The 25,951-nt window shown below is 43.4% G+C and overlaps 1 protein-coding gene across 3 annotated transcripts in view; it reads left to right on the top strand.

Annotated features, from left to right (window-relative positions):
- The window catches only part of LOC149437136 (protein FAM169B-like), a 318,096-nt gene that overhangs the window by 89,770 nt on the left and 202,375 nt on the right, over nt 1-25,951 (top strand). The window contains exons 7-9 of one of the 3 annotated variants that reach the window (XM_089661083.1): nt 1,597-1,776; nt 7,556-7,680; nt 10,231-12,191. In XM_089661083.1, the coding sequence (XP_089517209.1) occupies nt 1,597-1,776; nt 7,556-7,680; nt 10,231-10,488 (563 nt within the window). In that variant the 3' untranslated portion in view covers nt 10,489-12,191. Of the gene's footprint in view, nt 1-1,596; nt 1,777-7,555; nt 7,681-10,230; nt 12,192-25,951 lie in introns of those variants that run through there. The other 2 variants (XM_089661085.1, XM_089661084.1) reach the window with 2 other exon arrangements.

Genomic DNA, 25,951 nt, shown 5'->3' with positions numbered 1-25,951 from the left:
CCGGTACTCACGGAAAGGTTCCGATCTCCTCTTTCGATCGGCACCTTTCGCAATCATGTGACTGCCGTGAGTCACATGACTCTAAACCCCACCCCGCCTCCCGGCTTCTGAAACCCTAAAGGGCCAGGAGGTGCCGGCGCGAAGGGGTTAACTCATTACACTCTGTACACCATGGATAACAGTTTCTCAATACACTTCAAAACTCTTCTCTCTGTTTGGTGCAGTATTTCTGATCTGTACTGGATTCCACCAGCCCAGTAATCACCTCAGTCCCAGTGACACTGGTTCATATAGTACACTTAAATACTAGGAAGATGGATTCCATAACCCATGCTTATTCTTCTCCCAAGGCATCACTCCATCTTCTGTGACTTACAGGCTGGGTCCCTAGGATGCCCTCTGGTGCGAGTCGGACCCAGTATTGGGGTTCCTATTGGTATTGGGAAGGAGCCCTAGCAAACAAGCTCCTTCTGTTACCTGTGCTAAGTCACACCGCTTCCCAACTGGCTGGCTGCTTTTGCACTCTACATTAGTACTGTAGTCACTAGCAACGGCAATATAGTTTCCTCTGAATAGCTTCACTGCACGTTAGACATATGTACTGCATCTTCTCTAACTTGTCTTGTCCCCTAATAAGCCTTGTTTTTGTGATACTCCATATATGCATGCACCTCTCTAAGGTTGTTCTAGAGTGACTTCGGACCAGGCCAAGATGTAGGTAACAATGAAAGTTCTTAGTGAAGTTGTTAAGAGTAACATATAAACAGTTCAACAAAGATGTTTTCAATATCATTCATTTCTGTACACAGTCTTCTAAGAACCCCTTAGTTATCCTCCTGTCCCTTCTACTTTTTGAGCTAATCGTACCTTCAATAGGTGTGAAAATCCTTTGTGTCCATTATCCTTAGAGCCAATCCATACCCCTGGAACCCCAACTGTGCTCCCACAGGAGGTGGTAATGTGCAAAACAGCGAATCACATCTTAACAGCCTTCTGGTACCTTGGATGGGGAGAGATGGAACCGAACCTCCGGCTGTCTTACTAACTGCAGTGCCTCCAAAGAGGTGGTTCCCTCCTTTTTTAAGTTTTTGCCCCAGCAAAGGGCGGTACTTCCCAAAAAAGCCTGGGAAAATATGGACATCAGAGTTAATTCTTACCTCCCAGGGAGTACCATCTCAGAAGGGCAAACAAAACTAAGCAGTGCTTAATGGTTTTTCTAAATTCTAACCATATACATCAACTAGAAAACAGTAGAACATTTTCAACAAATGTAAAACATTCGACATCCACCTGCTTACATGCATCCTTTTCACATTAAAGCCCACTCCATTTGGGCAATGAGTGCCTACTGGGGTTTATTGCAATCCGGCTTTTTGTGTGATTTGTAAGACTGTGCCCCTCAGTTTGAACAGCTTTTGGATTTCCCTGCAATGCTTACTATCAAAATGTATCTCTCAATGGGCAATATAGAAAATATTTGGCAATCTGAAGGACAGCATTAGTAGCCTATGAAGCTATTTTGTGTTGAGGAAGTGCTTTACAATGCAGATGTGACCTGTCCTCTTAGAACAAATATTTCCTTACATCTTTTCCCAGGAAGTCTGTGTGATCGAATTAGTCAGTGTTACATGCTACCTGTGCTGGACACAATCTATGTACAGAAAAAATGGCGGAAACATGGTTTTGGAGTAACTATGTTACAAGACTTCTGCCAGATGTTTGCCCAGGAAGTTGCTTTGGGTATCAGCTTTCCCATTTCTTCTGACATGTATCATGGTAAGAAAACCTGATATCAAAACCTAACATATGTTCCTTTTTTATGCTTTTTTATTGTAAAAATAACCCCAGTGTATTATGGTCTGTTAACCACTTCAATACCGGGCACTTGTACCCCCTTCCTGCCCAGGCCAATTTTCAGCTTTCAGATCTCTCACAGTTTGAATGACAATTGTGTGGTCATGCAACACTGTACCCAGACTATATTTTTATCATTTTGTTCACACAACTAAAGCTTTCTTTTGCTGGTAATCACCACTTGGTTTTTTATTTTTTGTAAATAAAAAAGACCAAAAAGTTTGAAAAAAAAGTTTTCCTTTGTTTCTGTTATAAAATTTTGCAAATAAATAATTGTTCTTCATAAATTTAGTCCAACATGTATTCTGCTACATTTCTTTGGTGAAAATAACCCAAATTAGTGTATATTATTTAGTCTGTAGGAAAATTATAGAGTACACAAACTATCTGAAAATCGATCAGTCCTGATGTACTGATGGCGGATCTCATTTCTTGAGGCCATAAATGTCAGGACAGTGCAGATATCCCCCAAATTATTCCTTTTTGGAAAGTAGACAGTCTGTGGTTTTTAGTAAGTGGCATAATGAGTTTTTGGAGTTGTAATTTTTTGTCATCATTTTTGGGAAAATAAATAAATGAAAAAACTTTTTTTTTCACCAATTTTTTTTACATACTGTCACCAGTGCAGTACAGCATCATCATACAACTGGTGTGGTGGTGATCAGGGACACTGACTGGTGACCGTATGAAAAAAAAAAAATTTTTTTAGAAAACACTATGATCAGAGTAAAGTATTAATATAATGTTGCCATAGTAAGATTGTACTACTCTGGGGAAGTGATCAGTTTTTTGTTTTTTTTTTATGATTGAATTATGATTGCTATAGGCAAGCATTTAACTGAATGAAATCTATTAATTTAGTGGTTTTTGTTGTGATTAGCTGTGATTGGCCACAGCTAATCACATGACATAAATTTAATAAATGGGAGATGCTATACAATAAGTCCTCAATAACTTATGTTATTGTGCAGTCCAAACCCTATAAGTCCAAAAAAGTTTTTTGAAATCAAGTTCTTCTCAAATGATATCGTGTTCAAAAATCCTTCAGAAACTTCCTCCGATAATATTCCTCAAAAAAATAAAATATTTACATAGTGCATTATCTTTTTAAATCAAATAAATTATAATAACTTCATTCAAGTGGATACCCAATCCCATTAGCAATCAGTGAAAACGTGAATAAAGTGAAAAAAACTGTGAATCCAAAACAATAAAATACCACTGTGAATGTGAATCACTCTTCAGTGCTCTATTCAAACCGGCACTGTGACACTTCTAAGTGCAGTAAGGAATGCATACCCTTACCAATATTCCAAAAAACAGACGCTTTTATATCTTTCCAAAAGATAGGTGGGAGACAATCCTCCTATGGATCTTTACCCAGTAAAAACTGCCTTCATAATAACATCAGGATCCAAAAAGCCTTGAGACTCCATATATCCCCATCAAGCATGTTTCATATAAATGCAAACATATAAGGGACACAATAGTGTGATACCGCCAAGATCAATCATCAATTTAACTTTTAATCAGGATGCTTACATTTTACAAACTTGAAAAACGCTTTAAAATACCAAATTGTGGTTTTGCTGTCATCCAGGAAGTGCCCAGGGGAAATCAGATAGTCTTTCCCTCATCCAAAATGGCCGCCGGTCAACTTCCGGTTCCCGTGTGCGTGTTGACGTCACTTAATTTAATCACATGACATAGTTGGGCTGTGATTGGCCAAAAAAATGAAAGGAAGGAAATGAAAGGAAGCCATCCATTGTTTACAATTGTCATGTGACCTGCTGTGATTGGTCACAGTGATCACATGATATCGGCAACGGGTTGGTAAACAGATCTCGCTGCAGCGCTGCCCCAATCCGGGAGGGCATCATATGACGCCCACCCGGATCAACAAAAGTCCCGCTCGACCGTCATTTTGCTATTGGCTGGGTGGGAACTAATACTTAAAGGCACAGAAGACCTTTCTATCCTTTGTGTCTTGGTACAATAATGGCATTGATCCTGTAGCTTGCTAGCCCTGGCATGAGGTTCTGGTGCATAAAAAAGCTTTCTGTAAATCTTGTGGCTGAGTCAAAGCACTTTCACTGAGTAAATGGGTATACACATTCTTTTAAAGCAAATCCTATGGGGGAGACTTACTAAAACCGACGCACACAGAATATGTTGCAGCTGTGCATATTAATATTAATCAGCTTCTAGGTTTTATTGCCAAAGCCTAATTGAACAAGCTGAAGTTGGGCACTGATTGGTTGCACAGCTGCACCAGACTCTATGTGCTCCAGTTTTAGTAAATCTCCTCTTATATGTCATTTCTATCACAACAGCAGGATAACGAATCAGCAATGAACCAAAATCCTAGCAATGTTTATAAGGCTACGTTCACACTAGCGCTGTGTGCAGGCGGCAGAGAGGCGTTTGGGAAGCGTTTTTACCGCTTCCCAAACGCCTCTGCCAATTCTGCACATTACAGCACATGGTGCTGTTCTAACGGGAGCGTTTGCGTCGTGTCGCGGCAAAACGGACGCCTCTGGACGAGTCAGGAGGCGTTGAAGCCTCCTATTCTCGTCTATGGTGCCGCTCCGCAAACGCCCGGCCGGCGTTTGCGGTGCGGTTGCGGGGCGTTCGCGGAGCGGTAACACCACTCAAACTGCATTATAGGCGATTGTGGGGCGTTAACGCTCAGCAAACGCCTAGCAACCGCCGCTAAACCGCGCATGCGGCGTTTGTGGAGCGTTTGCGGAGCGTTAAAAAATGCTCCGCAAACACCGGACCAACGCTTGCCAAACGCTATAGGGGCGTTTGGCAAGCGTTGGCAAAACAGCCAAGTGTGAACGAGCCCTAACTGGCTGGAAGAGGATTTTCCCCCAGCAAAACTGGTGTTCCACTTACCCATGTCTTTTTTGCTAATTCTTTTTATTTTTTTTTTATTGAGTTTATTTTTGTTTGGATACAGCTTTGCATGACCACGCAATTATTATTATTATACAGGATTTGTATAGCACCAACAGTTTGCTCAGCACTTTACAATATAAAGGGAGACCATACAGCAACAATACAGTTCAATACAAGATGGATAGGAGGGCCCTGATCCTTGGAGTTTACAATCTAGTAGTACAAAAAGGTAATAACTGTGGGGGATGGACTGGTAGGAGGAATAGAAGATTCCATTATTAGCTGAAGGCAGGATAGGCTTCCCTGAAGAGAGAGGTTTTCAGAGATTGCCTAAAAGTGGGCAGAGTAGGCAATAGTCTGATAGACTGGGGTAGAGAGTTCCAGAGGATGGGGGAGGCTCTGGAGAAGTCCTGGAGACCAACATGGGAGGAGGAGACAAGGGAACAAGGGAGCAGGTGGTTGTGGGAGGAGCGGAGAGGACGGTTTGGGTGATATTTGGAGACAAGATTGGTGATGTAATTTGGGGCGGAGTAATAAATGGTTTTATATAATGTTTTGAATTTTATTCGTTGGGCAATGGGAAGCCAGTGGAGGGATTGGAAGAGAGGGGTGGCAGATATGGAAGGGTTAGTAAGGTGGATGAGTCTGGCAGCAGCATTCATGCTAGACTGAGGAGGGGATAGCCTGCAATTAGATAGGCCAATGAGGAGGGAGTTACAATAGTCAAGGCGAGAGATAACCAGTTAAATTACCAGTTAAAGTAGTTCTAAATACCAAAAAATGGTCTGGTCATGAAGGGAGAAAAACCTTCCAGAGATGAAGTGGTTTAGATACAAAACAAAGCCATCTGCACATACCCTTGGTTTGGAAGTACAATACAGTCAATGCACACAAAAGTGGGAAACATTATCATGGTTATAAGAAACGCAACAAAGTCTTCCACACTTGGTTCTGCAGTAATCCGAGTTGTATGTATAAAATCATCATAAGGATTCATAACTTGTAGAGAAAGTGACACATGGTGCTTTATTTACTAAAACTGGAGAGTGCAAAATCAGGCTCACGTCTGCATAGAAACCGATCAGCTTCCAACCTCAGCTTGTTCCATTAAGCTTTGGCAAGAAAACTTGGAAGCTGATTGGTTTCTATACAGAAGTGAGCCTGATTTTGCACTCTCCAGCTTTAGTAAACAAACCCCACCTTTCCATCTACTGCCCCACCTTTCCATCTGCAATTTCTATGTAATAAGATGTGCACCTCCCCCTCCAATAGGATGATCTCATTTTGTGAACTTGTTATGGAGTTAGGATGGATTCATATATCAATATCACATTGGTACCCTTGGATGTAACTCCAGCATCCCATTCCTTGGACAATTTTTTGTGGCAACTTCTAGACTCATATATGGCTTTATAAAGTGGAAGTCCTGTATTAAAGCAGAACTTTAACCCATAACAACTTGATAAAAAATGATTTTCTTTAGCAAGGAACATACATTCCATATTAGTAATTATGCTACCAAAATTAGTGTGTGCTGTGAATTGCCTCCAGCATTGTTCCTGTTTCTTCTTGCTGGAGGCTGCCATTTTGCTGAAGCCCAGAGCCCCTGAGCAGCAGTAAATCTTTAGATTGTCAGCAGATCATTGTGACAGACTGCCTGACACCCCGACTGGGTATCTCCACCAAACTACAGCTTCCTCTACTCTGGAACCAGAATATAGCAAATTTACACCAAGCATTTAGACAGAATCAATGTTGGAGTAAAACAGGACTGACTTTATCAACAAACAGCGCTGCATTTATACAGAAAAACCTTCCCCCTAGACAGGTATGGCACACATTACAAGTTCCAGGAAAAAAATTACATTACATAAACAAACAATTAAACACAAGAACACAATTTATTCCTTCCTGGCACCTAGCAGTCTGAACTCTTGAAGTGATTAAACAAAGTGAGAGCTTATCACCTAAGACCTAATTACAACAAACAATAGTTGATGCCAGGAAACCTGAAACAGAAAATAAAGTTTCTTAACCCCACATATGCTGGAATTCACCCCCTACACATAACACATCGCTGCAGGGTAATAGTTCCACTATGCACAGTATGCCAAGGGGTCCCAGAAACAGTCCCTCCAGCCCTAATTGCAGGGAAAGGGTAGCTGGTATAATTTACAGCCAGACAGGTACCCAGGGAAGTGATATAACTCTTGGGGAAAAGATTCCTTATAACCCCAATTAGGGGGGTCTTCTTAGTTCTGGGCCCAACGTCAGTGGGAAGGAGGCTGGCCCCCATGTGCTTCCAGGAGCCCAAGTCACTGTGGTTTCCATGCCAATTGGCCTCTACATTTTAGGCACAATGCTGAGCAGAGCAGGGTGAGACGTATTACTGCATTTTAAATAGTATAGGCACTTATTTGTAATGTCTTACATAGCTATACCTGCAAAGAGGGCCAGCCAGAAGTGATCTAGCAGGACTTAATATTTTGTTCCACTTTAACTAGTGATTTCCAAAAATCCAGAGTGGAAGCTGTAGCTGACTTCCATTTTAGCACAATAGCATTCCTAGGCTAGAACAAAAGGAGTCCAAAATATGTCCGGGTCCAAAAGACAAATAGATATATTTAAAGGGACTTGGATGGTGGTCAGCGTTATAATAAAATGTGCTATAGAAGTACAAAATCATTTATGGTGTAACGTACATTAATGCACATCATTGCTCTTACCGTGCGTTATTGGAGACTGAATTTGTTGGCATAGTTAAGCTGATCAGATGGTTTTATAACATTTTTGCCCCAAGTATGTGGAAGATTTCTTATGGATAATCCTAAAGAACAGGAACGCCTGTGGGAAGTTGACCCTCCTGGTGACTGGAGCCAAAGACTGAATATATGGTTGCAAATTCAGCTCGGAGAGGCGCCTGTGGTAAGTCCATGTTACTTTTTTAAATGAATGAGAAGTAGACCTAGTGAAAACACTGAGACACAAACACACTATGGTTGAATATCTAACCAGTCCAGCAAAGTTCTGCCCCCCCAAAAAAAAACAAACACAGTATGCTTCAGTTATGAATATACACAGTGAGTGATCTGTACTGGTCATTCATTGTGTTTATTCAGGAAAGGAAAAGGGCTGATAAATGTTACATACACTATATTGCCAAAAGTATTGGGCCAGCCCTCCAAATCATTGGATTCAGGTGTTCCAATCCCCTCCAGGGCCACAGGTGTATACAATCAAGCCCCTAGGCATGCAGACTGCTTCTACAAACATTTGTGAAAGAATGGGTCGCTCCCAGGAGCTCAGTGACTCCAAGCGTGATTCTGTGATAGGTTGCCACCTGTGCAATAAGTCTATCCGTGACATTTCCTGGCTACTAAATATTCCTTGGTCAACCGTCAGTGGTATTATAACAAAGTGGAAGCAACTGGGAACAACAGCAACTCAGCCACCAAGTGGGAGGCCACGTAAAATGACAGAGCGGGGTCAGCGCATGCTGAAGTGCACAGTACGCAGAAGTCGCCAACTGTCTGCAGAGTCAATAGCTAAAGCCCTCTAAACTTGGTGTGGCCTTCAGATTAGCACAACAGTGTGTAGAAAGCTTCATGGGATGGGTTTCCATGGCTGAGCAGCTGCATCCAAGCCTGACATCACCAAGTACAATGCAAAGATTTGGATGTAGTGCTGTAAACCACTGGACTCTAGAGCAGTGGAGATGTGTTCTCTGGAGTGACCAATCACGCTTCTCTGTCTGGCAATCTGATGACGTGTCTGGGTTTGGCGGCTGCCAGGAGAACGGTACTTGCCTGACTGCACTGTGCCAAGTGTAAAGTTTGGTGGAGGGGGGATTATGGTGTGGGGTTGTTTTTCAGGGGTTTGGGCTTGCTCGTTAGTTCCAGTGAAGGACACTCTTACATTTTGGATAATTTCATGCTCCCAGCTTTGTGGGAACAGTTTGGGGATGGCCCCTTCTTGCTCCAACATGACTGAATACCAGTGCACAATCAATGTCCATAAAGACATGGATGAGCGTGTTTGGGGTGGAGGAACTTGACTGTCCTGCACAGAGTCCTGACCTCAACCCGATAGAACACCTTGGGATGAATTAGAGCGGAGACTGTGAGCCAGACCATCTCATCCGACATCAGTGACTGACCTCACAAATGCACTTCTGGAAGAATGGTCAAACATTCCCATAGACACACTCCTAAATTTTGTGCACGACATTCCCAGAAGAGTTGAAGCTGTTATAGCTGCAAAGGGTGGGCCAACTCATTATTGAACCCTATGGACTAAGACTGGGATGCTATTACAGTTTATATGCGTGTAAAGGCAGGCGGCCCAATACTTTTGGCAATATAGTGTATATATATATAAAGTCCTGTAATTTTTATATATACTTATAGGCAAATATAGTAAAGGTATGTCTTCAATGCATCCATAGAAGTTTATATACAAATGGCCAATTGGGCATGGAAGTGGTTTAGAGCAGTGGTCTCCAAACTGTGGCCTGAGGGCCGGATGCAGCCCTTTGCTAGCCTTCATCTACGGCACTGTTCCTCCCAATGATATAAAGCACTATTCCTCCACTGACACCAATGATGGGGCACTATTCCTCCCACTAATACCAATGATAGGGCGCTATTGCTTCCACTGACACCAGCAATGGGGCGCTATTCCTTCCACTGACACCAATGATGGGGCACTATTCCTCACAATAATGCCAATGATGGAGCAATATTCCTCCCACTGTTACCAGTGATGGGGCACTATTCCTCCCACTAATTCTAAGGATAGGGTGTTATTCCTCCCTCTAATACCAATGATGGAGCACTGTTCCTTCCGCTAATACCAAAGATGGGGCACTACTCCACCTCCTACTGATCACCAACCCTGAGGAAATGTTTATTCTCACTGATGCTGGGCCCAGGACATTTTCTACCTCCACTGGCCACAATCTGACACTCCTAAAGCCTGTAGGACAGTAAAATGGTCCTTTGTAACGTTTGGAGACACCTGTTCTAAAGTGTCTGTATCAGAAGCTAAACGTTCCTCCAGTGATAGAATCAAACAGATTAAAGCACAGTGACCTTTGTGGCCAGAAAAATGGCAGCAGATATTAGAGAAGGATCGCAGAGGAATTTACATGTCCACTTGCCATACCAAAAGCATTATGACCTAGAATTGCACCTCTACCTTGTTCTTGTCGAAGAGCTAGCCTGGAGTTCACGGGTGTACCTACATAAGCTGCTCTCTGCATATAAAGCAAAAAAGGTTCCACCAACATGTTTCTAACCTTTGCACATGCAGATCTATGAAGTTTGGGCACCCATTTGGCAAATTTAAATGTTGAGTGATAGGTACACGAGACCTTTTTCAGGATCATTGCCAGAGGGACATCACCGTGCTGTCATAGTGTGCACATCACAAATACTGTTTTTATTTTGCCACCATGATGGTATATGTTTGTTGTAGAAGATGGATCATCCAGCGGAGGAAATGCTAGAAGCCGCAGAAAAGGAAACTGCTATGCCAGAGGAGCAGGCTAAGCATCTTACAGGCAAAGAAAGTTTGGTCTTCTCTGTAGATGACAACATTGACCACTTACCTCAACCACTCTACCACAGGAGAAGAGACCAGACCAAAGGGAAATGGATGAAGAAGGGAGGGAAAATGAGGAGAAGAAAACCTTTGGTAAATGTTATGGAGACAGAGTACAGGAAGATATGCTGAGAAATGTGAGGCTTTATACTAAAACATACACTAAAGGCATACACCAGCTCCATATCTCTGTGTAGCACCATGAAATAATGCCCTCAGCCCCCGTGTGAGGCCTGCTTCACATCTATGCAGATTGTGATTGATGTGTCTTCCCGATGCATTTTGCATTTTTCTCACGCTTTTTTTTTAGAGGGGTTTTAATGCGTTTTTGTTGTTTTTCGAGGTGTTTGTTGTCATGTGGGAGAAACCAGCAAAAACGCAGCAGAAACGCATCGCAAATGCAAGAACTGCATTTCCCACTGCATTCCCATTGAAATCTATGGAACCAAAAAGGTAACCTGCTGCAGGAAAAAAATGACCCTGACCCTTTCCAAAAATCGCATCGGTGGAAAATGCAGAGATGTGAACATGACCCATAGGAAACCATGGTAAATGGACTGTAGTGCATTTCTGCAAAACTGAAAATGCACTGAAAAACTCATAGGTGTGAACCAGGCCTCAGGTACTCCAGAACTTTATCCTAAGAGATGAAATATACCCCATTGGGTGGGTACTATTCTCTCAGCATGGATGAAATATAATCAGAAATCGTGACTCTGGGGAGTAAAGCTGTGGATATTACACATTTTACTCATAGAAAAATATCTAACAGGTTCCTCCATTCACGCCATATAGCACAGACCACTGTGGCTATTGTACCTTGACAGCAGGCCCCACCAGTTTTCAAAATACTTGAAAGTGCCTGCATCCTATTGGATGCTGCTGCGGTTCTGTTTACCACCCGACGCCTGCAACTTTTCAGTCTAGGGTTGTTGGGCAGGAGGTAGCTGCCAGGGCCAACCACTGAGCCAATCTCTGCCTGTTCAACAGGAGCCATCTGAAATTTGTACAGTGTATGTCCAGCTTAAAGTGGTGGTAAACCCTCACATATACCCACCGAAGTGACTGACCTCAGATGATACACAGAGATGAAACAAATCCTCCTATGTAATTGTACCTGTCTATCTAAAGTCTTCTCTTCTCTACATCTGTTCAAAGCGCTGAATTTATAAAGCATGTCTGAGAGTTCAGGAAAAAAAAGTGGTTGGAGAGCTGATGTTGCACTCTGCAGAGCTCAGTGAGGAGAGTTCTGAGAGCTGATTGGAGGATGAAGGAAGAGCCACTCCCCTGCACACAAGCACATAGGAACAGAGCTGAGGTTGTCAATCTGCTAGAGATCCCTCCCCTGTCACCATTTTTCTCTTGGTGTTAGGAAAATGTGACTCATGCTGATAGAACGAAGCAACAGATAGAAATGACACTTAGTGCTCTGGACTGAGACAAGCACACACTATTTAGGGATATACTTTGTTAATATTTCATGCCTGTGGTTTACATCCACTTTAAGGGGCTGAAGGAGTGCATTGGGGCTACACAAAGACAGAACATTCTACTAATAAATAGCCCCCTCCCCAAGGCTTTTTTTTTTTTTGATCATGTTTTCTCTCTGTTGGGTCTAGCAACTGCTGATGGTGACCTTAATCACTACCAATTATCGAAAATATAATGAAATGGGGAAAGAAATGGGTGCTAACCACTCACAAGTGCTCTGCATAGGACTCAGGGATTGCTGCTTTAAATATTAACTTGATGTCGTAATTTATTCCAATACAAAAAATATCTAATTTACTACAAAAAGTAATATATTTTAATTGTAATAAATTATTTCAATTAAATGTTGTGATATAATTTTCCATTTACTGATGTAATTTCTTTGACTCATTGCTCAGATTATCCGACTACTAATGCAGGCCATAGATGGGGAGAAAACCGGTCGAGATTTCTTTAAAAAAATGAAAAATCGGTCGTTCAATCAGCCGACGTTACCAGGAACGTAAAAAAAAAAAAAAATCGGACGATTTTCATCCCGTCTACAGCCTGCAAAAAGTGTCTCTGCAGAGAGCTCCGCTATTTCTTTGACATTTATAGCGGCTGCAACATTGTATCTATTTGTATCCATTTCGGATACAGATGTTTTTATTCAGAAACAAATAGATACAATGTTGCAACCGCTATAAATGTCAAAGAAATAGCGGAGCTCTCCGCAGGGACACTTTGCCGAACTGGAATTCTTCTTCTTCTTCATCCTCTTCTTCATCCTCCTCCTTCTTCTTCATCCTCTTCTTCATCCTCTTCTTCATCCTCTTCTTCTTTTTGTCTTCCTCTTGCAGGTCACTGCTCATGCGCAGATTTTTTATCGGTAAAAAGATCGTTCGATTTGCCCATCATTGCCGCGAAAATCGGCCGATTTTTTTCAAACTTTACCGATAAAAAAAAAATCTGCCAAAATACCGAAAAACGGCCGACCTATTAACCCACTAACGATCCAAAGATTGGCCGATTTTATTTTCGGCCGAAAAATCGGCCGATTTTCGACCCATCTATGGCCTGCATAACTGGTACAAAAAAAATGTTGTTTAACCTCTTCACGCCGGCCTCCCGGCATCTGGGCCTTGATGCTGAGCAGCCGCACATTTGTGTGCAGTTAAGAAGAACATATGTGCTGAAAGCGTGCGCCTGCACGCTCCCAGCACACATGTCCGGTACTCACGGAAAGGTCCTGATCTCCTCTTTCCTCAGACCTTTCCCGATCAAGTGACCGCTGTGACGGCGAATCACGGCGGTCACATGACCCTAAAACCCCGCCCGCCTCCCGGTGCACTGCCGCTTCTCCTCTCCCAGCTCTCTATGCAGCTGAGAACAGAGGGTATATGATCACTGTTAAAGTGGTAGTAAACTCGTTTTTTTTTTATTTACTTATAATAAATATAATTATTATAAAATAAATATTGTAATAAAGCTTACTTGTAGGTAAAATTTATATCTCCTAAGTGCGTACTGTTTAGGAGATATTCTCTTTTTTTTTTTTTTTTTTTTTTTAAAGCCGGCACATGCGCTCCGATGGAATGACATAACTGTGCCGTTCCTTCAGAGCTGTGTGCCGTGGCCCAGGACTGTGGCCCGGGACGTCATTACAGCCCGGCCTGTCAGAGGGCCGGATCTCGCGAACCCCCGAAGGTAAACTGGGTGAAGATGGAAGCCTCTGCAGTAGTGACAGCATGCCGCTGGAGGGCTTCGTTTTCAGTTAGGTTTTACATAATGTATGCGATGCATACTAGCACATTATGACATTACCTTTGCAGGGGACTTTTTTTCTCCCTTTCCTGCGTTCCACTACCGCTTTAAAAAAGGTATTTATAAAGTTTTTTTATAAGTATACACAAATATTTTGTCCTTCATTTCTATTGTAAACTGAATGGGTTGTTGTACAAGGTGAGGGTTCACACGCTCTTTGTTCTAACTTGCTGTCCATTATGAGATAGCAGATGTGGTAACGCATGTGGTCAGAATAGCACCAGTTGCACAGTTCCAATGTACACAGGATGACGTCTTTTGGCACACTGGCTTATGAAGGTCGGTGCTCCCTGTGACTGTGCATGCAGCCTTGTGCTGCCATCTGTTGGCATGTTACAAAATTTTGGAAATTTTTTGATACCAACTCATACTTTAAAAGCTTGTTTACACCTAAATCGCACAGGAACATGGTCTGAATTCAGTGTGCTGTGATTTTCAGCCAATTCATTTGAACGTGCCGAAATCGCACTGGATTGCCCCCGAAGTAGTGTATGCGCTAACTGATTAGAAAGTATTAGCTGGAGCTTGAATTCAGTTTGTTAGTGTATCTAAATCTGCTAGTCCATCTAACACTCACCTTTCCCTAGACCAGGGGCAGGCAACCTGCGGCTCTCTAGCTGTTGTGAAACTACATTTCCCATGAGGCATTGCAACATTACAAAACTGACAGTTACAGCTATGACTTGCAGAGGCATGATGGAACTTGTAGTCCTGCAACAGCTGGAGAGGCGCAGGTTGCCTACTCCTGCCCTAGACTGACAATGCTGCTGTCCAAAGGTGCCCCCTGTGCTCCTTCATAAAGAGTGGGGGGGGGGGGGGCGCTCTAATACAGGAGGTGTATTACTGGCTAGTCCACCATGTGAGAACAGAGGGGGATAAAAGCCTAAAATAAGAAAACTAATGCAGCCGCCACATCTAATGACTGGTAATTTGCAATATTTTACATTTGTGGTCTTGGGTTAGCTATTAATATTAGTTATTTTGGATACCAGGTGATCATTATTTGGATATGTTCATATTATCACTTTTATTTCAAGGAGCTGCCAATTGGTGAGCTGAACATGCATTCATAATTTGGCGGATTCTTCAATAGAATACCTAAAATCACAATGGTAATGGAAATGGTATTACTTCCATATGAAATGTGGTTACATACTGACCTCTAGTGGATTAATGGTAGAAAACATTCTGTTGTGATGTTTCTAGGGTTGTGGAATTTCAGGTATTGCAAAAAAAGAAAAAAGTAACTATGTGTGATTACCAGACACAAATCTTGAGACTATGGGGTTGATTTACTATTGGCAACAAGACTGTACACTTTGAAAAGTGCAGTTGCTCCAGAGCTTAGTAAATGAGCAGAAGCTCTGCTGACTTTTATCAACCAATCACATGTAAAAATGCTGTTTTTTTTTTCCTTGCACATGATTGGGTATTCTTTGCAAAGTGAAGCTTTACTTCTTTTACTAAGATCTGGAGCAACTGCACTTTGCAAAGTGCACAGTCCATTTGCCTTTAGTAAATCAACCCCAATATTTTTAAACATTTAAAGAGGACCTGCAGCCAGGTTCCAAAAAATTAATAGTCATCATCTACAAATACTATAGCTGTTGACTTTTAATAAACAGACACTTACTTGTCCAGGGATCCAGCGCCACCCTTACCCGGGCTGGCTCTTTGCCAGTCTTCGGTTCCCCAGCACCAGCATGCTGTGGGAAGCCAGCTGTGACTCCTTGTGCCTTCACAGCCACTTCCCACTGTGCATGTGCGCTTCAGGAATGGTCCTGCAGCTTCCTGGGACTTGTGAGGTGGCCCAGGAGGCTGCGGGCAAGAGAAGTAGGTGAACTTCAACTCAGATCGCAATGACGACAAGGTATCCGCTCCTCCCTACATTTCCAAATATGATAGAGGAGGAGCAGGGGTGGACTGACCATTTGGAAACTCTGGCACTGCCCGAGGGCCTGAGGTTAGTAGGGGGCCCCATGAGATGCCCCTGGTACCTTTTTCATAGGCTTTTTTGAGTTTGGGCAAGGACACAGGGGCCCCATGATCCCCTATTGCCCAGGGGCCCCATGAGTTGTCAGTCCGCCCCTGAGGAAGAGGAAGTAGGAAGAGCAGAACTTCCCTGTGAATTTCTGCTTTAGGGTCTTTCTTTTTTTTAATTATGACAGAGGCTGAACCAGGACACATTTGCAAATCATTAGGCCACAGGCACACTGGGCATTTAGCCCCTGTGCGTCCAGTCCCATTATTTCCATGATGCACCTAGGAGGGACAGGTGGAGGGTCCAGTCTATGGCAGTTAGAGATATGTTAAGGGTGGATGCTGTACCCTGGGCCAGTGCTAGACTATTTTGCGCCCTAGATAAGACCAGCTATATGTGCCCCCCCCCCAAAAAAAATAAAAATGGTTTAAAACAGTAGAAAATATTAAATCAACAAAACATGAAACTGCTAAATTTCTTTTAATTTGCAAAAAGAAGTGCCATAAGATACCACCAGCACCAATATTAACCACTTGCCAACCGCCCTATAGCAGAAATTATGCTATAGGTCAGCAGCGGTGAACAAAATCAGTGTGCAAAATCACGGCTGTCAATCACCGGGCCCCGGGTGGTAATTCATTGCCAGTGCCTGGTGATTTCCCACAGAGAGGAGAACTGTTTTGTTTACTAACATTTCTCTCTGTCAGCTCGGGGACACTGCACAACAGTGTGATTACAGGGAATCACACAGACCCCGCCCCCTAGTAAAACACTCCCAGCACACAGTTAACCCTTTGATCGCCCCTCATGTTACCCCTTCCTGCCCAGTGCCATTAGTACAGTGTCAGTGCTTTTTTTTTAGCACTGATCCCTATATTGGTGTCACTGAGGATGTTAGTGACACCAAGTCCGTTCCCCCCAGTGTCAGAATGTCTGCCGCAGTCCCGCTTTAAGTCGCTGATCGCCGCCATTACTGGTAAAAATGAGAAAAAAAAATCCCAGTATATACAGTGGGGCAAAAAAGTATTTAGTCAGCCACCAATTGTGCATGTTCTCCCACTTAAAAAGATGAGAGAGGCCTGTAATTGGCATCATAGGTAGACCTCAACTATGAGAGACAAAATGAGAAAAAAAATCCAGACAATCACATTGGCTGATCTGGAAAGAATTTATTTGAAAATTATGGTGGAAAATAAGTATTTGGTCAATATGAAAAGTTCATCTCAATACTTTGTTATATATCCTTTGTTGGCAATGACGGAGGTCAGACGTTTCCTGTAAGTCTTCACACGGTTGGCACACACTGTTGCTGGTATGTTGGCCCATTCCTCCATGCAGATCTCCTCTAGAGCAGTGATGTTTTGGGGCTGTCGCTGGCCAACACGGACTTTCAACTCCCTCCAAAGGTTTTCTATGGGGTTGAGATCTGGAGACTGGCTATGCCACTCCAGGACCTTGCAATGCTTCTTACGAAGCCACTCCTTCGTTGCCCAGGCGGTATGTTTGGGATCATTGTCATGTTGGAAGACCCAGCCACGTTTCATCTTTAATGCCCTTGCTGATGGAAGGAGGTTTGCACTCAAAATCTCACGATACATGGCCCCATTCATTCTGTCCTGTACATGGATCAGTCGTCCTGGTCCCTTTGCGGAGAAACAGCCCCAAAGCATGATGTTGCCACCCCCATGCTTCACAGTAGGTATGGTGTTCTTTGGATGCAACTCAGCATTCTCTCTCCTCCAAACACGACGAGTTGTGTTTCTACCGAACAGTTCTATTTTGGTTTCATCTGACCATATGACATTCTCCCAATCCTCTTCTGGATCATCCAAATGCTCTCTAGCAAACTTCAAACGGGCCCGGACATGTACTGGCTTATGCAGGGGGACACGTCTGGCACTGCAGGATCTGAGTCCCTGGCGGCGTAGTGTGTTACTGATGGTAGCCTTTGTTACGTTGGTCCCAGCTCTCTGCAGGTCATTCACTAGGTCCCCCCGTGTGGTCCTGGGATTTTTGCTCACCGTTCTTGTGATCATTTTTACCCCACAGGGTGAGATCTTGCGTGGAGCCCCAGATCGAGGGAGATTATCAGTGGTCTTGTATGTCTTACATTTTCTAATTATTGCTCCCACAGTTGATTTGTTCACACCAACTGCTTGCCTATTGCAGATTCAGTCTTCCCAGCCTGGTGCAGGTCTACAATTTTGTTTCTGGTGTCCTTCGACAGCTCTTTGGTCTTCACCATAGTGGAGTTTGGAGTGTGACTGTTTGAGGTTGTAAAAAGGTGTCTTTATACTGATAACAAGTTCATTGATACAGGTAATGAGTGCAGGACAGCGGAGCCTCTTAAATAAGAAGGTTCAGGTCTGTGAGAGCCTGAAATCTTGTTTGTTTGTAGGTGACCAAATACTTATTTTCCACCATAATTTGCAAATAAATTCTTTCCAAATCAGCCAATGTGATTGTCTGGATTTGTTTTCTCATTTTGTCTCTCATAGTTGAGGTCTACCTATGATGCCAATTACAGGCCTCTCTCATCTTTTTAAGTGGGAGAACTTGCACAATTGGTGGCTGACTAAATACTTTTTTGCCCCACTGTATACCGCCATTTGTAGACGCTATAACTTTCACATAAACCAATTAATTTACACGTATTGGGATTTTTTTTTCCAGCAAAGACATTTATGATGAAATTTGATTTTTTAATTTTTTTTACTGGACATGTTTAATAACAAAAAGTAAAAAAATTGTGTTTTTTTCTCAAAATTTTCGCTTTTTTTTTCTATAGCGCAAAAAAAAATGCACAGGTGATCAAATACCACCAAAAGAAAGCTCAATTTGTGGGGAAAACAAGGACATAGTTTAATTTGGGTGCAGCGTTGCATGACCGCGCAATTGTCAGTTAAAATAATGGAGCGTTGTAACGCAAAAAATGGCCTGGTCAGGAAGGGGGGTAAATCCTCTGGAGGTCAAGTGGTTAAAGACAAAATCGGTGTCATGGACAGACTGTATCTGTGGCTGGCAGTGGCAGGGTGACAGTTGCAGTGAGTGGAGGATGATGGATCCACACTCTGACAGATCCCAGGCTGGAATTCCCCAGGTAATGGGGGGAGATAAAACGCTGTAACAGGAGGCAGTTGAACTGAGCGATCCCACACAGTGACAGATCCGACACAACACACCGCCACCAACATTGACACAGATCAGCAGGCACTAGAAGAGCAGGATTTGAGATCATAATGATGTCATCACTGACTGACACATTGCACATGTGATGGATGGCTGGCCGGGTCACACTCACAGACACGAGACATCAGAGTCAGACATTTCCTTCCTCTGCAGGTGCAGCTCTACCTCCGCTGATGAATGGGAAGAGAAGGGCTGGAACTCCACAGCAGTAAGGGACTGAGTCTGTGAGGAACACTGGAAGGATCGGCAGCTCAGCTGCTGCACTGGCCCCAGACACCCGGCATCTCCCTCTGTTCTTTCTTCCTCCCCTCTGCTGCCCCTCCCCTCAGCTGAAGGATCATTCATGACATGGCGGCATCCCACAGAGAGTGCTGTCCTGTGCTGCGCCCAGGTGCCCCTGGGTGGCAGTGCGTCCTAGGTGGACGCCTAGTTTGCCTAGTGGAAGCATCGGCCCTGGCTGTACCAAGTAGTAGTTGCATTTAGGGACCTATTCGTTTATGGACATATGCTCACAATGCAGGTATTATGCTTTCTGTAAATACATCCCTGAAGGTATAGTACCCTAAACATAAGTGCGACTTGGTACTGCCTGTATCCACAATGTATTTTGCCTGTCATATACTTTTACAGGCTGCAGGCAGCGGAGCTGGGTACTGCACATGTCCATTCCAGGTGCATGAAAATGTAGGGACTGGATGCACGGGCTAGCATGTCGAGTGTTCACAAAGCCTAATGCCCCGTACACACGATCAGAAAGTCGGATGACATAAACCACCTTTGGAGAGATCGTACAATAATCTGATCGTTAGTACACAGCTTTCAACAGCAGATCACGACAGTTCTCCAAATCTCAAAATGAGTCCCCCACAATAGGGGGCAGTAGGAGGATGTCTGTTGGCCTTTGCGGCCACCTTGTCCCAGGACAGTTCAGATGGTTTGGATCCAGAACATTATAACCAGTGGCTGCAAGCTGAAAATGTGGTCTTTGCCTCCACCCCTCTTCATGCTGTCAAACATTTTGGAATCCCCACAAAGTACAGCAAACCTCTATGCTGTTCTGACACAGTTCATTTCTCATAGCCATTGACCTGGAAATGGAAAGGTTTAAGGGTTTTATTCAAGCCTGTTCACATGAAACCCAAAGGTGGCATCCCCCGTATAGTGGATCCCAAGATGCTCAACACCTTTCACTGGATACAAAAATTCATCATAGAATTTGCCAGGTTGGTCATTGCTTCCCTCCATCCTGGAGACCTTCTGTCCTCTGTGGACATTAAGGATACTTACTTGCATGTCCCCATATTCCCAGTGTACCAGCGCTACCTGTGTTTTGCAGTAGGCATGTAGCATTACCAATTTGTTGTCCTTCCCTTAGTTTTGTGAGGGCAGCACAGTAGTTAAATGGTTAGCAATTCCGCCTGGCAGTACTAGTCTGTGGTTCGAATCCCAACCACGGTATCACCTGCCTGGAATTTGCATGTTCTCCCTGTGCCTGCATGGGTTTCCTTCTGTTTTCTCCCACGCTCCAAAGACATGCTAGTAGGTTAATTGGATCCTGTCTAAATTGGCCCTAGTATGTGTATGTATGAATGTGAGTTAGGACTTTGGATTGTACACCCCTTGAGGGTTAGGGACTGATGTGGATGTACTATATATATGTAAAATGCTACATAAATTGACTGCGCTATATAAGTACCTGTAATAAATAAAATAAAAAAAAAATAGTCTCTGTCCTGCACCTCAGGTCTTCACCAACTTGCTAGCCCCTGTTCTTCCTATGCCTTGCTCTCAGGGCATCCCCATAGGGGGATGTCTGAACAATCTTCTTTTGTGGGAACGGTCTGCACAGGTTCAGCCAATGTCCTGAGGACTGCCCAGATCCTGCAGAGGTTTTGATGCATCCTAAATATCCAGAAGTCAATGGTGGAGTCATGTCATCACTTGGGGTATCAAAACTTGTCCCTGTCTAAGGTTTTCCTTCAAAAGGACGGACTCTCAACACCCATGCTTGGACTGTTACAGTCCAGGAGCCAACCAACCCTTGGTTTTTATATGGGGGTTCTGAGCTTGATTGTGTCCTCCTTCGAGGCAGTTTTATATACCCAGTTTCATTCCAGACCATTGCAAGTCAACATTCTGACAGTGTGGGATAAGCAGGCTCAGTCTCAGGGTTGTCACATATAACCAGTCTTGTCCTAGCATGGTGGAGAATGAGTACAATGCTGGAGTCACAGAAAATCTTTTTCCCACTAGTCTGGAAGACTCTTAGAATAGATTCCAGCCTGTTAGTCTGGGGAGATGTTCCTGATACTCTCTTTCTGCAAGGGACTTTGTCACTGGAGGAAGCACATATCCTAACAATATCCTGGAACTCAAAGCGATTCAGTTATCCCTTCAACACTAGACCTCTGCAACTGACAGACAGTGGCATGGCAGTGGCTTACATTACTCATCAAGGAGAAACCAGATGTCTCACAGTTCAAAGAGACGTGGATCAAATTATCTTTTTGACAGAACGTCACATTCCAGCCTTCTCCTCTATGTACACCCCAGGTTTGGAAAATTGAGAAGTAGAATTCCTCAGTTGTTACCATCCAGAGAGTGGACTCATCAACCTTAGGTGTGTCAACACCTTTTTTTGTTGGGGGGGGGGACACCAGACATTAACTTCCTGTCTTCCAGGTTAAAAAAAACAGAGCAGTATGGTCTCCAGGTCCAGGGATCCTCTAACCTTTACAGTGCAATCTCTGGTGGCTCTGAGGGATCAGTTCAATCTGATCTACACCTGTCTTCCTCTGAAACTCCTTCCTTGCCTGCTTTGCTGGTCCGAACTGGCCTGAGCTGACATGGTTCACAGGGCTTGTAAAACTCCTGGCAGACTCTCTGTGGGCCCTATCAGATTGTTTGGTTTTTCTGTCTGAAGGACTGTTTTCCACTCTGCTTCTCAGTCCCTTGCTTTAATGGCCTAACTGTAGAAGCCCATGTCCTGAGGGATAGGGGCCTGTTGGATTTAGTTATCCCTGAGCTTTCAAAGGCTAGTATATTGTCTTCTTAAAAAGTCCAACATTGCACTTGGGAAGTATACTTTTTCATGGTGCAAGGGATGGAAATTGTATCCCAGAAAGCACTTTGTGAGAAGAATCCTCTCTGAATCAGAGAATGTTTCCTGTTGGCAGAAATGTTTTGCTAAAGTCTTCTCTAATTATCAGAAATTTAATGATCTGCAGTCTGGAGGCTGGAAACCATCTGATTGGCTTGACTTTGTTCTCAAGCCTTTTCCCATCCATTACCTTTCCCTGAGAAATCAGTTAAAAAGGTTACATCTTCTGTGGATCCTCCTTTCTTTCACCTGTATGAGTTGATGGTTATTACCATCCAGTAGAAAAAAGTGGTCTTTCTTTGATTTATTTTTTTTAATCATTTATTTTCTGCACTGAGCATTTGCTGACTGCTTGACTTCTGTGTCGGGAAATCAACTTAGCACCTTACTAATCTGATGGTTTCATTAGTCAAATATACAGTATATGTTACACCTCTTTGAATTCAAGTCACTTGGTAGCTCATATCAGCTCTACTGTTGTGGTCATCAGCTCTACTGTTGTGGTCATCAGCTCTACTGTTGTGGTCATCAGCTCTACTGTTGTGGTCATCAGCTCTACTGTTGTGGTCTTGTGCAAAATTATTTGGCCAAAAGTTGGTTGGCCAACCAGGCTTCCAAGAAATACCTGGTTCAACTTTTTTTTTACATTTGAGAAACATTCTTTGGATTTTCCCCTTTCTCTCATCCAGCACACTGTAGCATAAAGAAAACTCACTTTCCTCAAACCCACAATGTAAAATTCTCCTGCAGAAAGGCAAAACCTCCTTTTGTATGCACAACTGTCCCTTCTGTTTCCAAGAGTCCACTAACAAGGTACGAGTGGGGGTGGGGTGGCGTCTGCTGACCTTTGTAAGTTTTTGGCTTGGGTCTGGGATGTAGTATTTGTGGGATTTAAAATAGTGCCCCTGCGCCCCCCCATTTACATATTTTTTTGCTTCCAATCTCCCTCTTTTTCTGTAGAAAGCTCTGGCTTTGTTCTAGGACTTACAAGGTGATGTTTTGCAAGGGGTTGTTATCTCTGTTTCTTATTAGGAGAACTTCAGATTTTATTGAAAACTGTTCACATTACCAAACTCACATGTATCAGTTTTGCTTATCCTGGATCTTGAGGCCCTAAATGCTTTTGTGCAGATTCGGCAAGGACCTGGGTTGTTTAGTGATGGCTTCTCTACGACAGGCTTTGATAGGTATTCACGATGGTTATTTTCATATCTTTATATTCCCTGGTCACCAGTGCTTTCTACATTTTGCTGTATAGGAATATCACTTTCAATTGATAGCAGCTCCCTTCTGGCTGGCTACAACCAAGGTGTTACCAAGGTCTTGATGCATTTTAGAACCAGGGGAATTTCAGTGATCACTTATCTTAACAACAACTCAGCTCAGGTGCTGCAGACCAGTCTCTAGTCTCATCTTGCAGGTACTGAGTGTCAGGAATGGACTTGCCAATAATGGTGGGACGCACCTGCCTTGTGGGCTGCAGTACCAGGGCTGGCCAGCGGGTGCTCTCAGCAATCAAAGACTCATCCCTGCAATCAGCCAAACACCTGAAGCTGATTGCGAGGATTGTATTTAAGGAATGGCCAGACTCACAGTCAGGGCCGTGGTGTGTGTTTTTCCATGGGCCCCTGTATCTTGTATCCTGTATTCCTGTTCCTGTCTGACTTGTTGCCGACCCTGCCTGATCCTGACCTCTGCTGACTTCTCCTGTTTGATCCCTGGCTTGTGACCCTGACCATTCTCTGCCTGACCCTCTGCACTGTGCTGCCCGTGAGTTACAGAACCCAGCTTGTGACCCCGACCATTCTCCTGCCTGTTCCTGGTACTCCGTTTGCCCGTTTGCTACTGACCCGGCCTGCCTGACGACTCTTGCATTGTATGTATTGTTATCTGTGGGTGGTTTGGTTTGTTTGCACTGTGTTTATGTTTAGTTTTGCACAGCGTTTTGTATTGTTAGTCTTAATAAATTATATTGTTATAACATATCTGAAGCCTGCATTTCCCTGTGTCAGTCCACACACCTCTGGTCATACCTGGAGCCCTGACACTAAGGGACTTCAGTTGGCTACAGTTCTTCAGAAGTTCCCCTTGTCCCCAACCATATGCCTGGAGTACCTAGGTCTGATCATTGATACCAGTTTACCTAAAGCTTTCATGCCCAAGAACAAGCTAGAAACCCTCCAGCTCCAGATTAAGCATCTTCACATGCAGCGCAAGTCTTCTCTTTAAAGTGGTTGTGAGCCCTTACACATACCAACCAAAGTGACTGGCCTCGGGTAATACACAGAGATGAAACAAATCCTCCTACATAGGTTGTATCTGTTTATCTGCAACGCCCTCTTTTCTATAGCTGTTCAAAGTACAGAATTTACACAGATGGCTCAGGGAAAAGTTTCAATCAGACAAAGCCAGCCACCATAGATATTGCTACTGCTGTACTCCCTCTTTAAGATGACCCATAGTGCTCTGTGAATCCTTATCTCATATTAAGTGTTTGTAAAAGAAAGCTAGTATACATACAGTGGGGAACTGCTATCAATAGAAAGTGATATTCCTCTACAGCAAAGTGTAGAAAGCACCTGTGACCAGGGAAAACAGAGATATGAAAATAATTATTTGATCCCCTGCAGATTTTGTAAGTTTGCCCACTTATAAAGAAATGAAGTGTCTATACTTTTTATCATAGGTCTATTTGAAATGATAGAGACAGAATATCAACCAGAAATCCAGGAAAACACAATGCAAATGTTATGGTAGTTCAGTGAGTAAAGTAAGTATTTGATCCCCAAGCAAAACATGACTTCGTACTTGGTGGAGAAACCCTTGTTGGCAAGCACAGAGGTAAGATGTTTCTTGTAGTTGGTTACCAGGTTTGTACACATCTCAGGAGAGATTTCGGTCCACTCTTCTTTACAGATCTTCCCTAAATCCTTAAGGTTTCTTGGCTGTTGCTTGGCAACTTGAGGTTTCAGCTCCCTCCATACATTTTCTATAGGATTAAGGTCTGGAGATTGGCTAGGGCACTTCATGATGTTAATGTGCTTCTTCTTGAGCCACTCCTTTGTTCCCTCAAGGAGTATGTTTTGGGTCATTGTCATGCTGGGAGACCCATCCATAACCCAACTTCAGTGTTCTGGCTGCGGGAAAAAGGTTCTTATCTAAGATTTTTCAATACATGGCCCTGTTCATTGGCCTCTCAATGCTCCAAAGTCGGCCTGTACCTTTAGCAGAGAAACAGCCCCAAAGCATTAAGTTTCCACCTCCATGCTTGACTGTTGGATGGTGTTCTTAGGGTTATAATCAGCATTTTTCTTCCTCCAAACATGGTGAATTGAGTTAATGCCAGAGAGCTCAATTTTGGTCTCATCTGACCTCAGCACTTTCTCCCAATCCTTATCTGAATCATTTAGATGTTCATTGGAAAACTTCAGACGTGCCTTCTTGAGAAGGGGGACCTTGCGGGCACCGCAGGATTTCAATCCATTGCATTGCATTGTGTTACCAATGGTTTGTTTGGTGACTGTGGTCCCAACTGCCTTGAGATCATTCACAAGCTCTTCCTGTGCAGTTCTGGGCTGATCCTACACTTTTCTCATTATCATCCTTTCCTCATGAGGTAAAATCTTGCATGGAGCTCCAGACCGGGGGCGATTGATGGTTATTTTGTATTTCTTCCATTTGCGAATAATCACTCCAACAGTTGTCTCCTTCTCACCAAGTTTCTTCCTGATGGTCTTGTAACCCATTCCAGCCTTGTGCAGGTCTACAATCTTTGACGTCCTTTGACAGATCTTTGGTTTTGCCCATGATGGTGAATGGAAGAAAGAGATCCTGTGGACTGGTGTCTTTTGTACACATAAGGAGTTGTCGTTAGGAGCACCTCCCCAAATTGACAGGACTAATCTGTGTACCACATGAGCACATAGACAGTCTGTGGGAGTCAGAATTATTATTGGTACTTATTTTACTCACTGAACTTCAACTCAATTTATAACATTTGTATTGCGTTTTTTTCTGAATTTTTGGTTGAT

The sequence above is a fragment of the Staurois parvus genome, unplaced genomic scaffold (assembly GCF_062004578.1).
Source record: "Staurois parvus isolate SC_StPar_1 unplaced genomic scaffold, SC_StPar_1.0 ptg001306l, whole genome shotgun sequence".
In the NCBI taxonomy this organism is placed as follows: Eukaryota; Metazoa; Chordata; class Amphibia; order Anura; family Ranidae; genus Staurois; species Staurois parvus.
The sequence above is the reverse complement of the archived record's forward strand: the minus strand, read 5'-3'. Positions and strand labels throughout refer to the sequence as shown.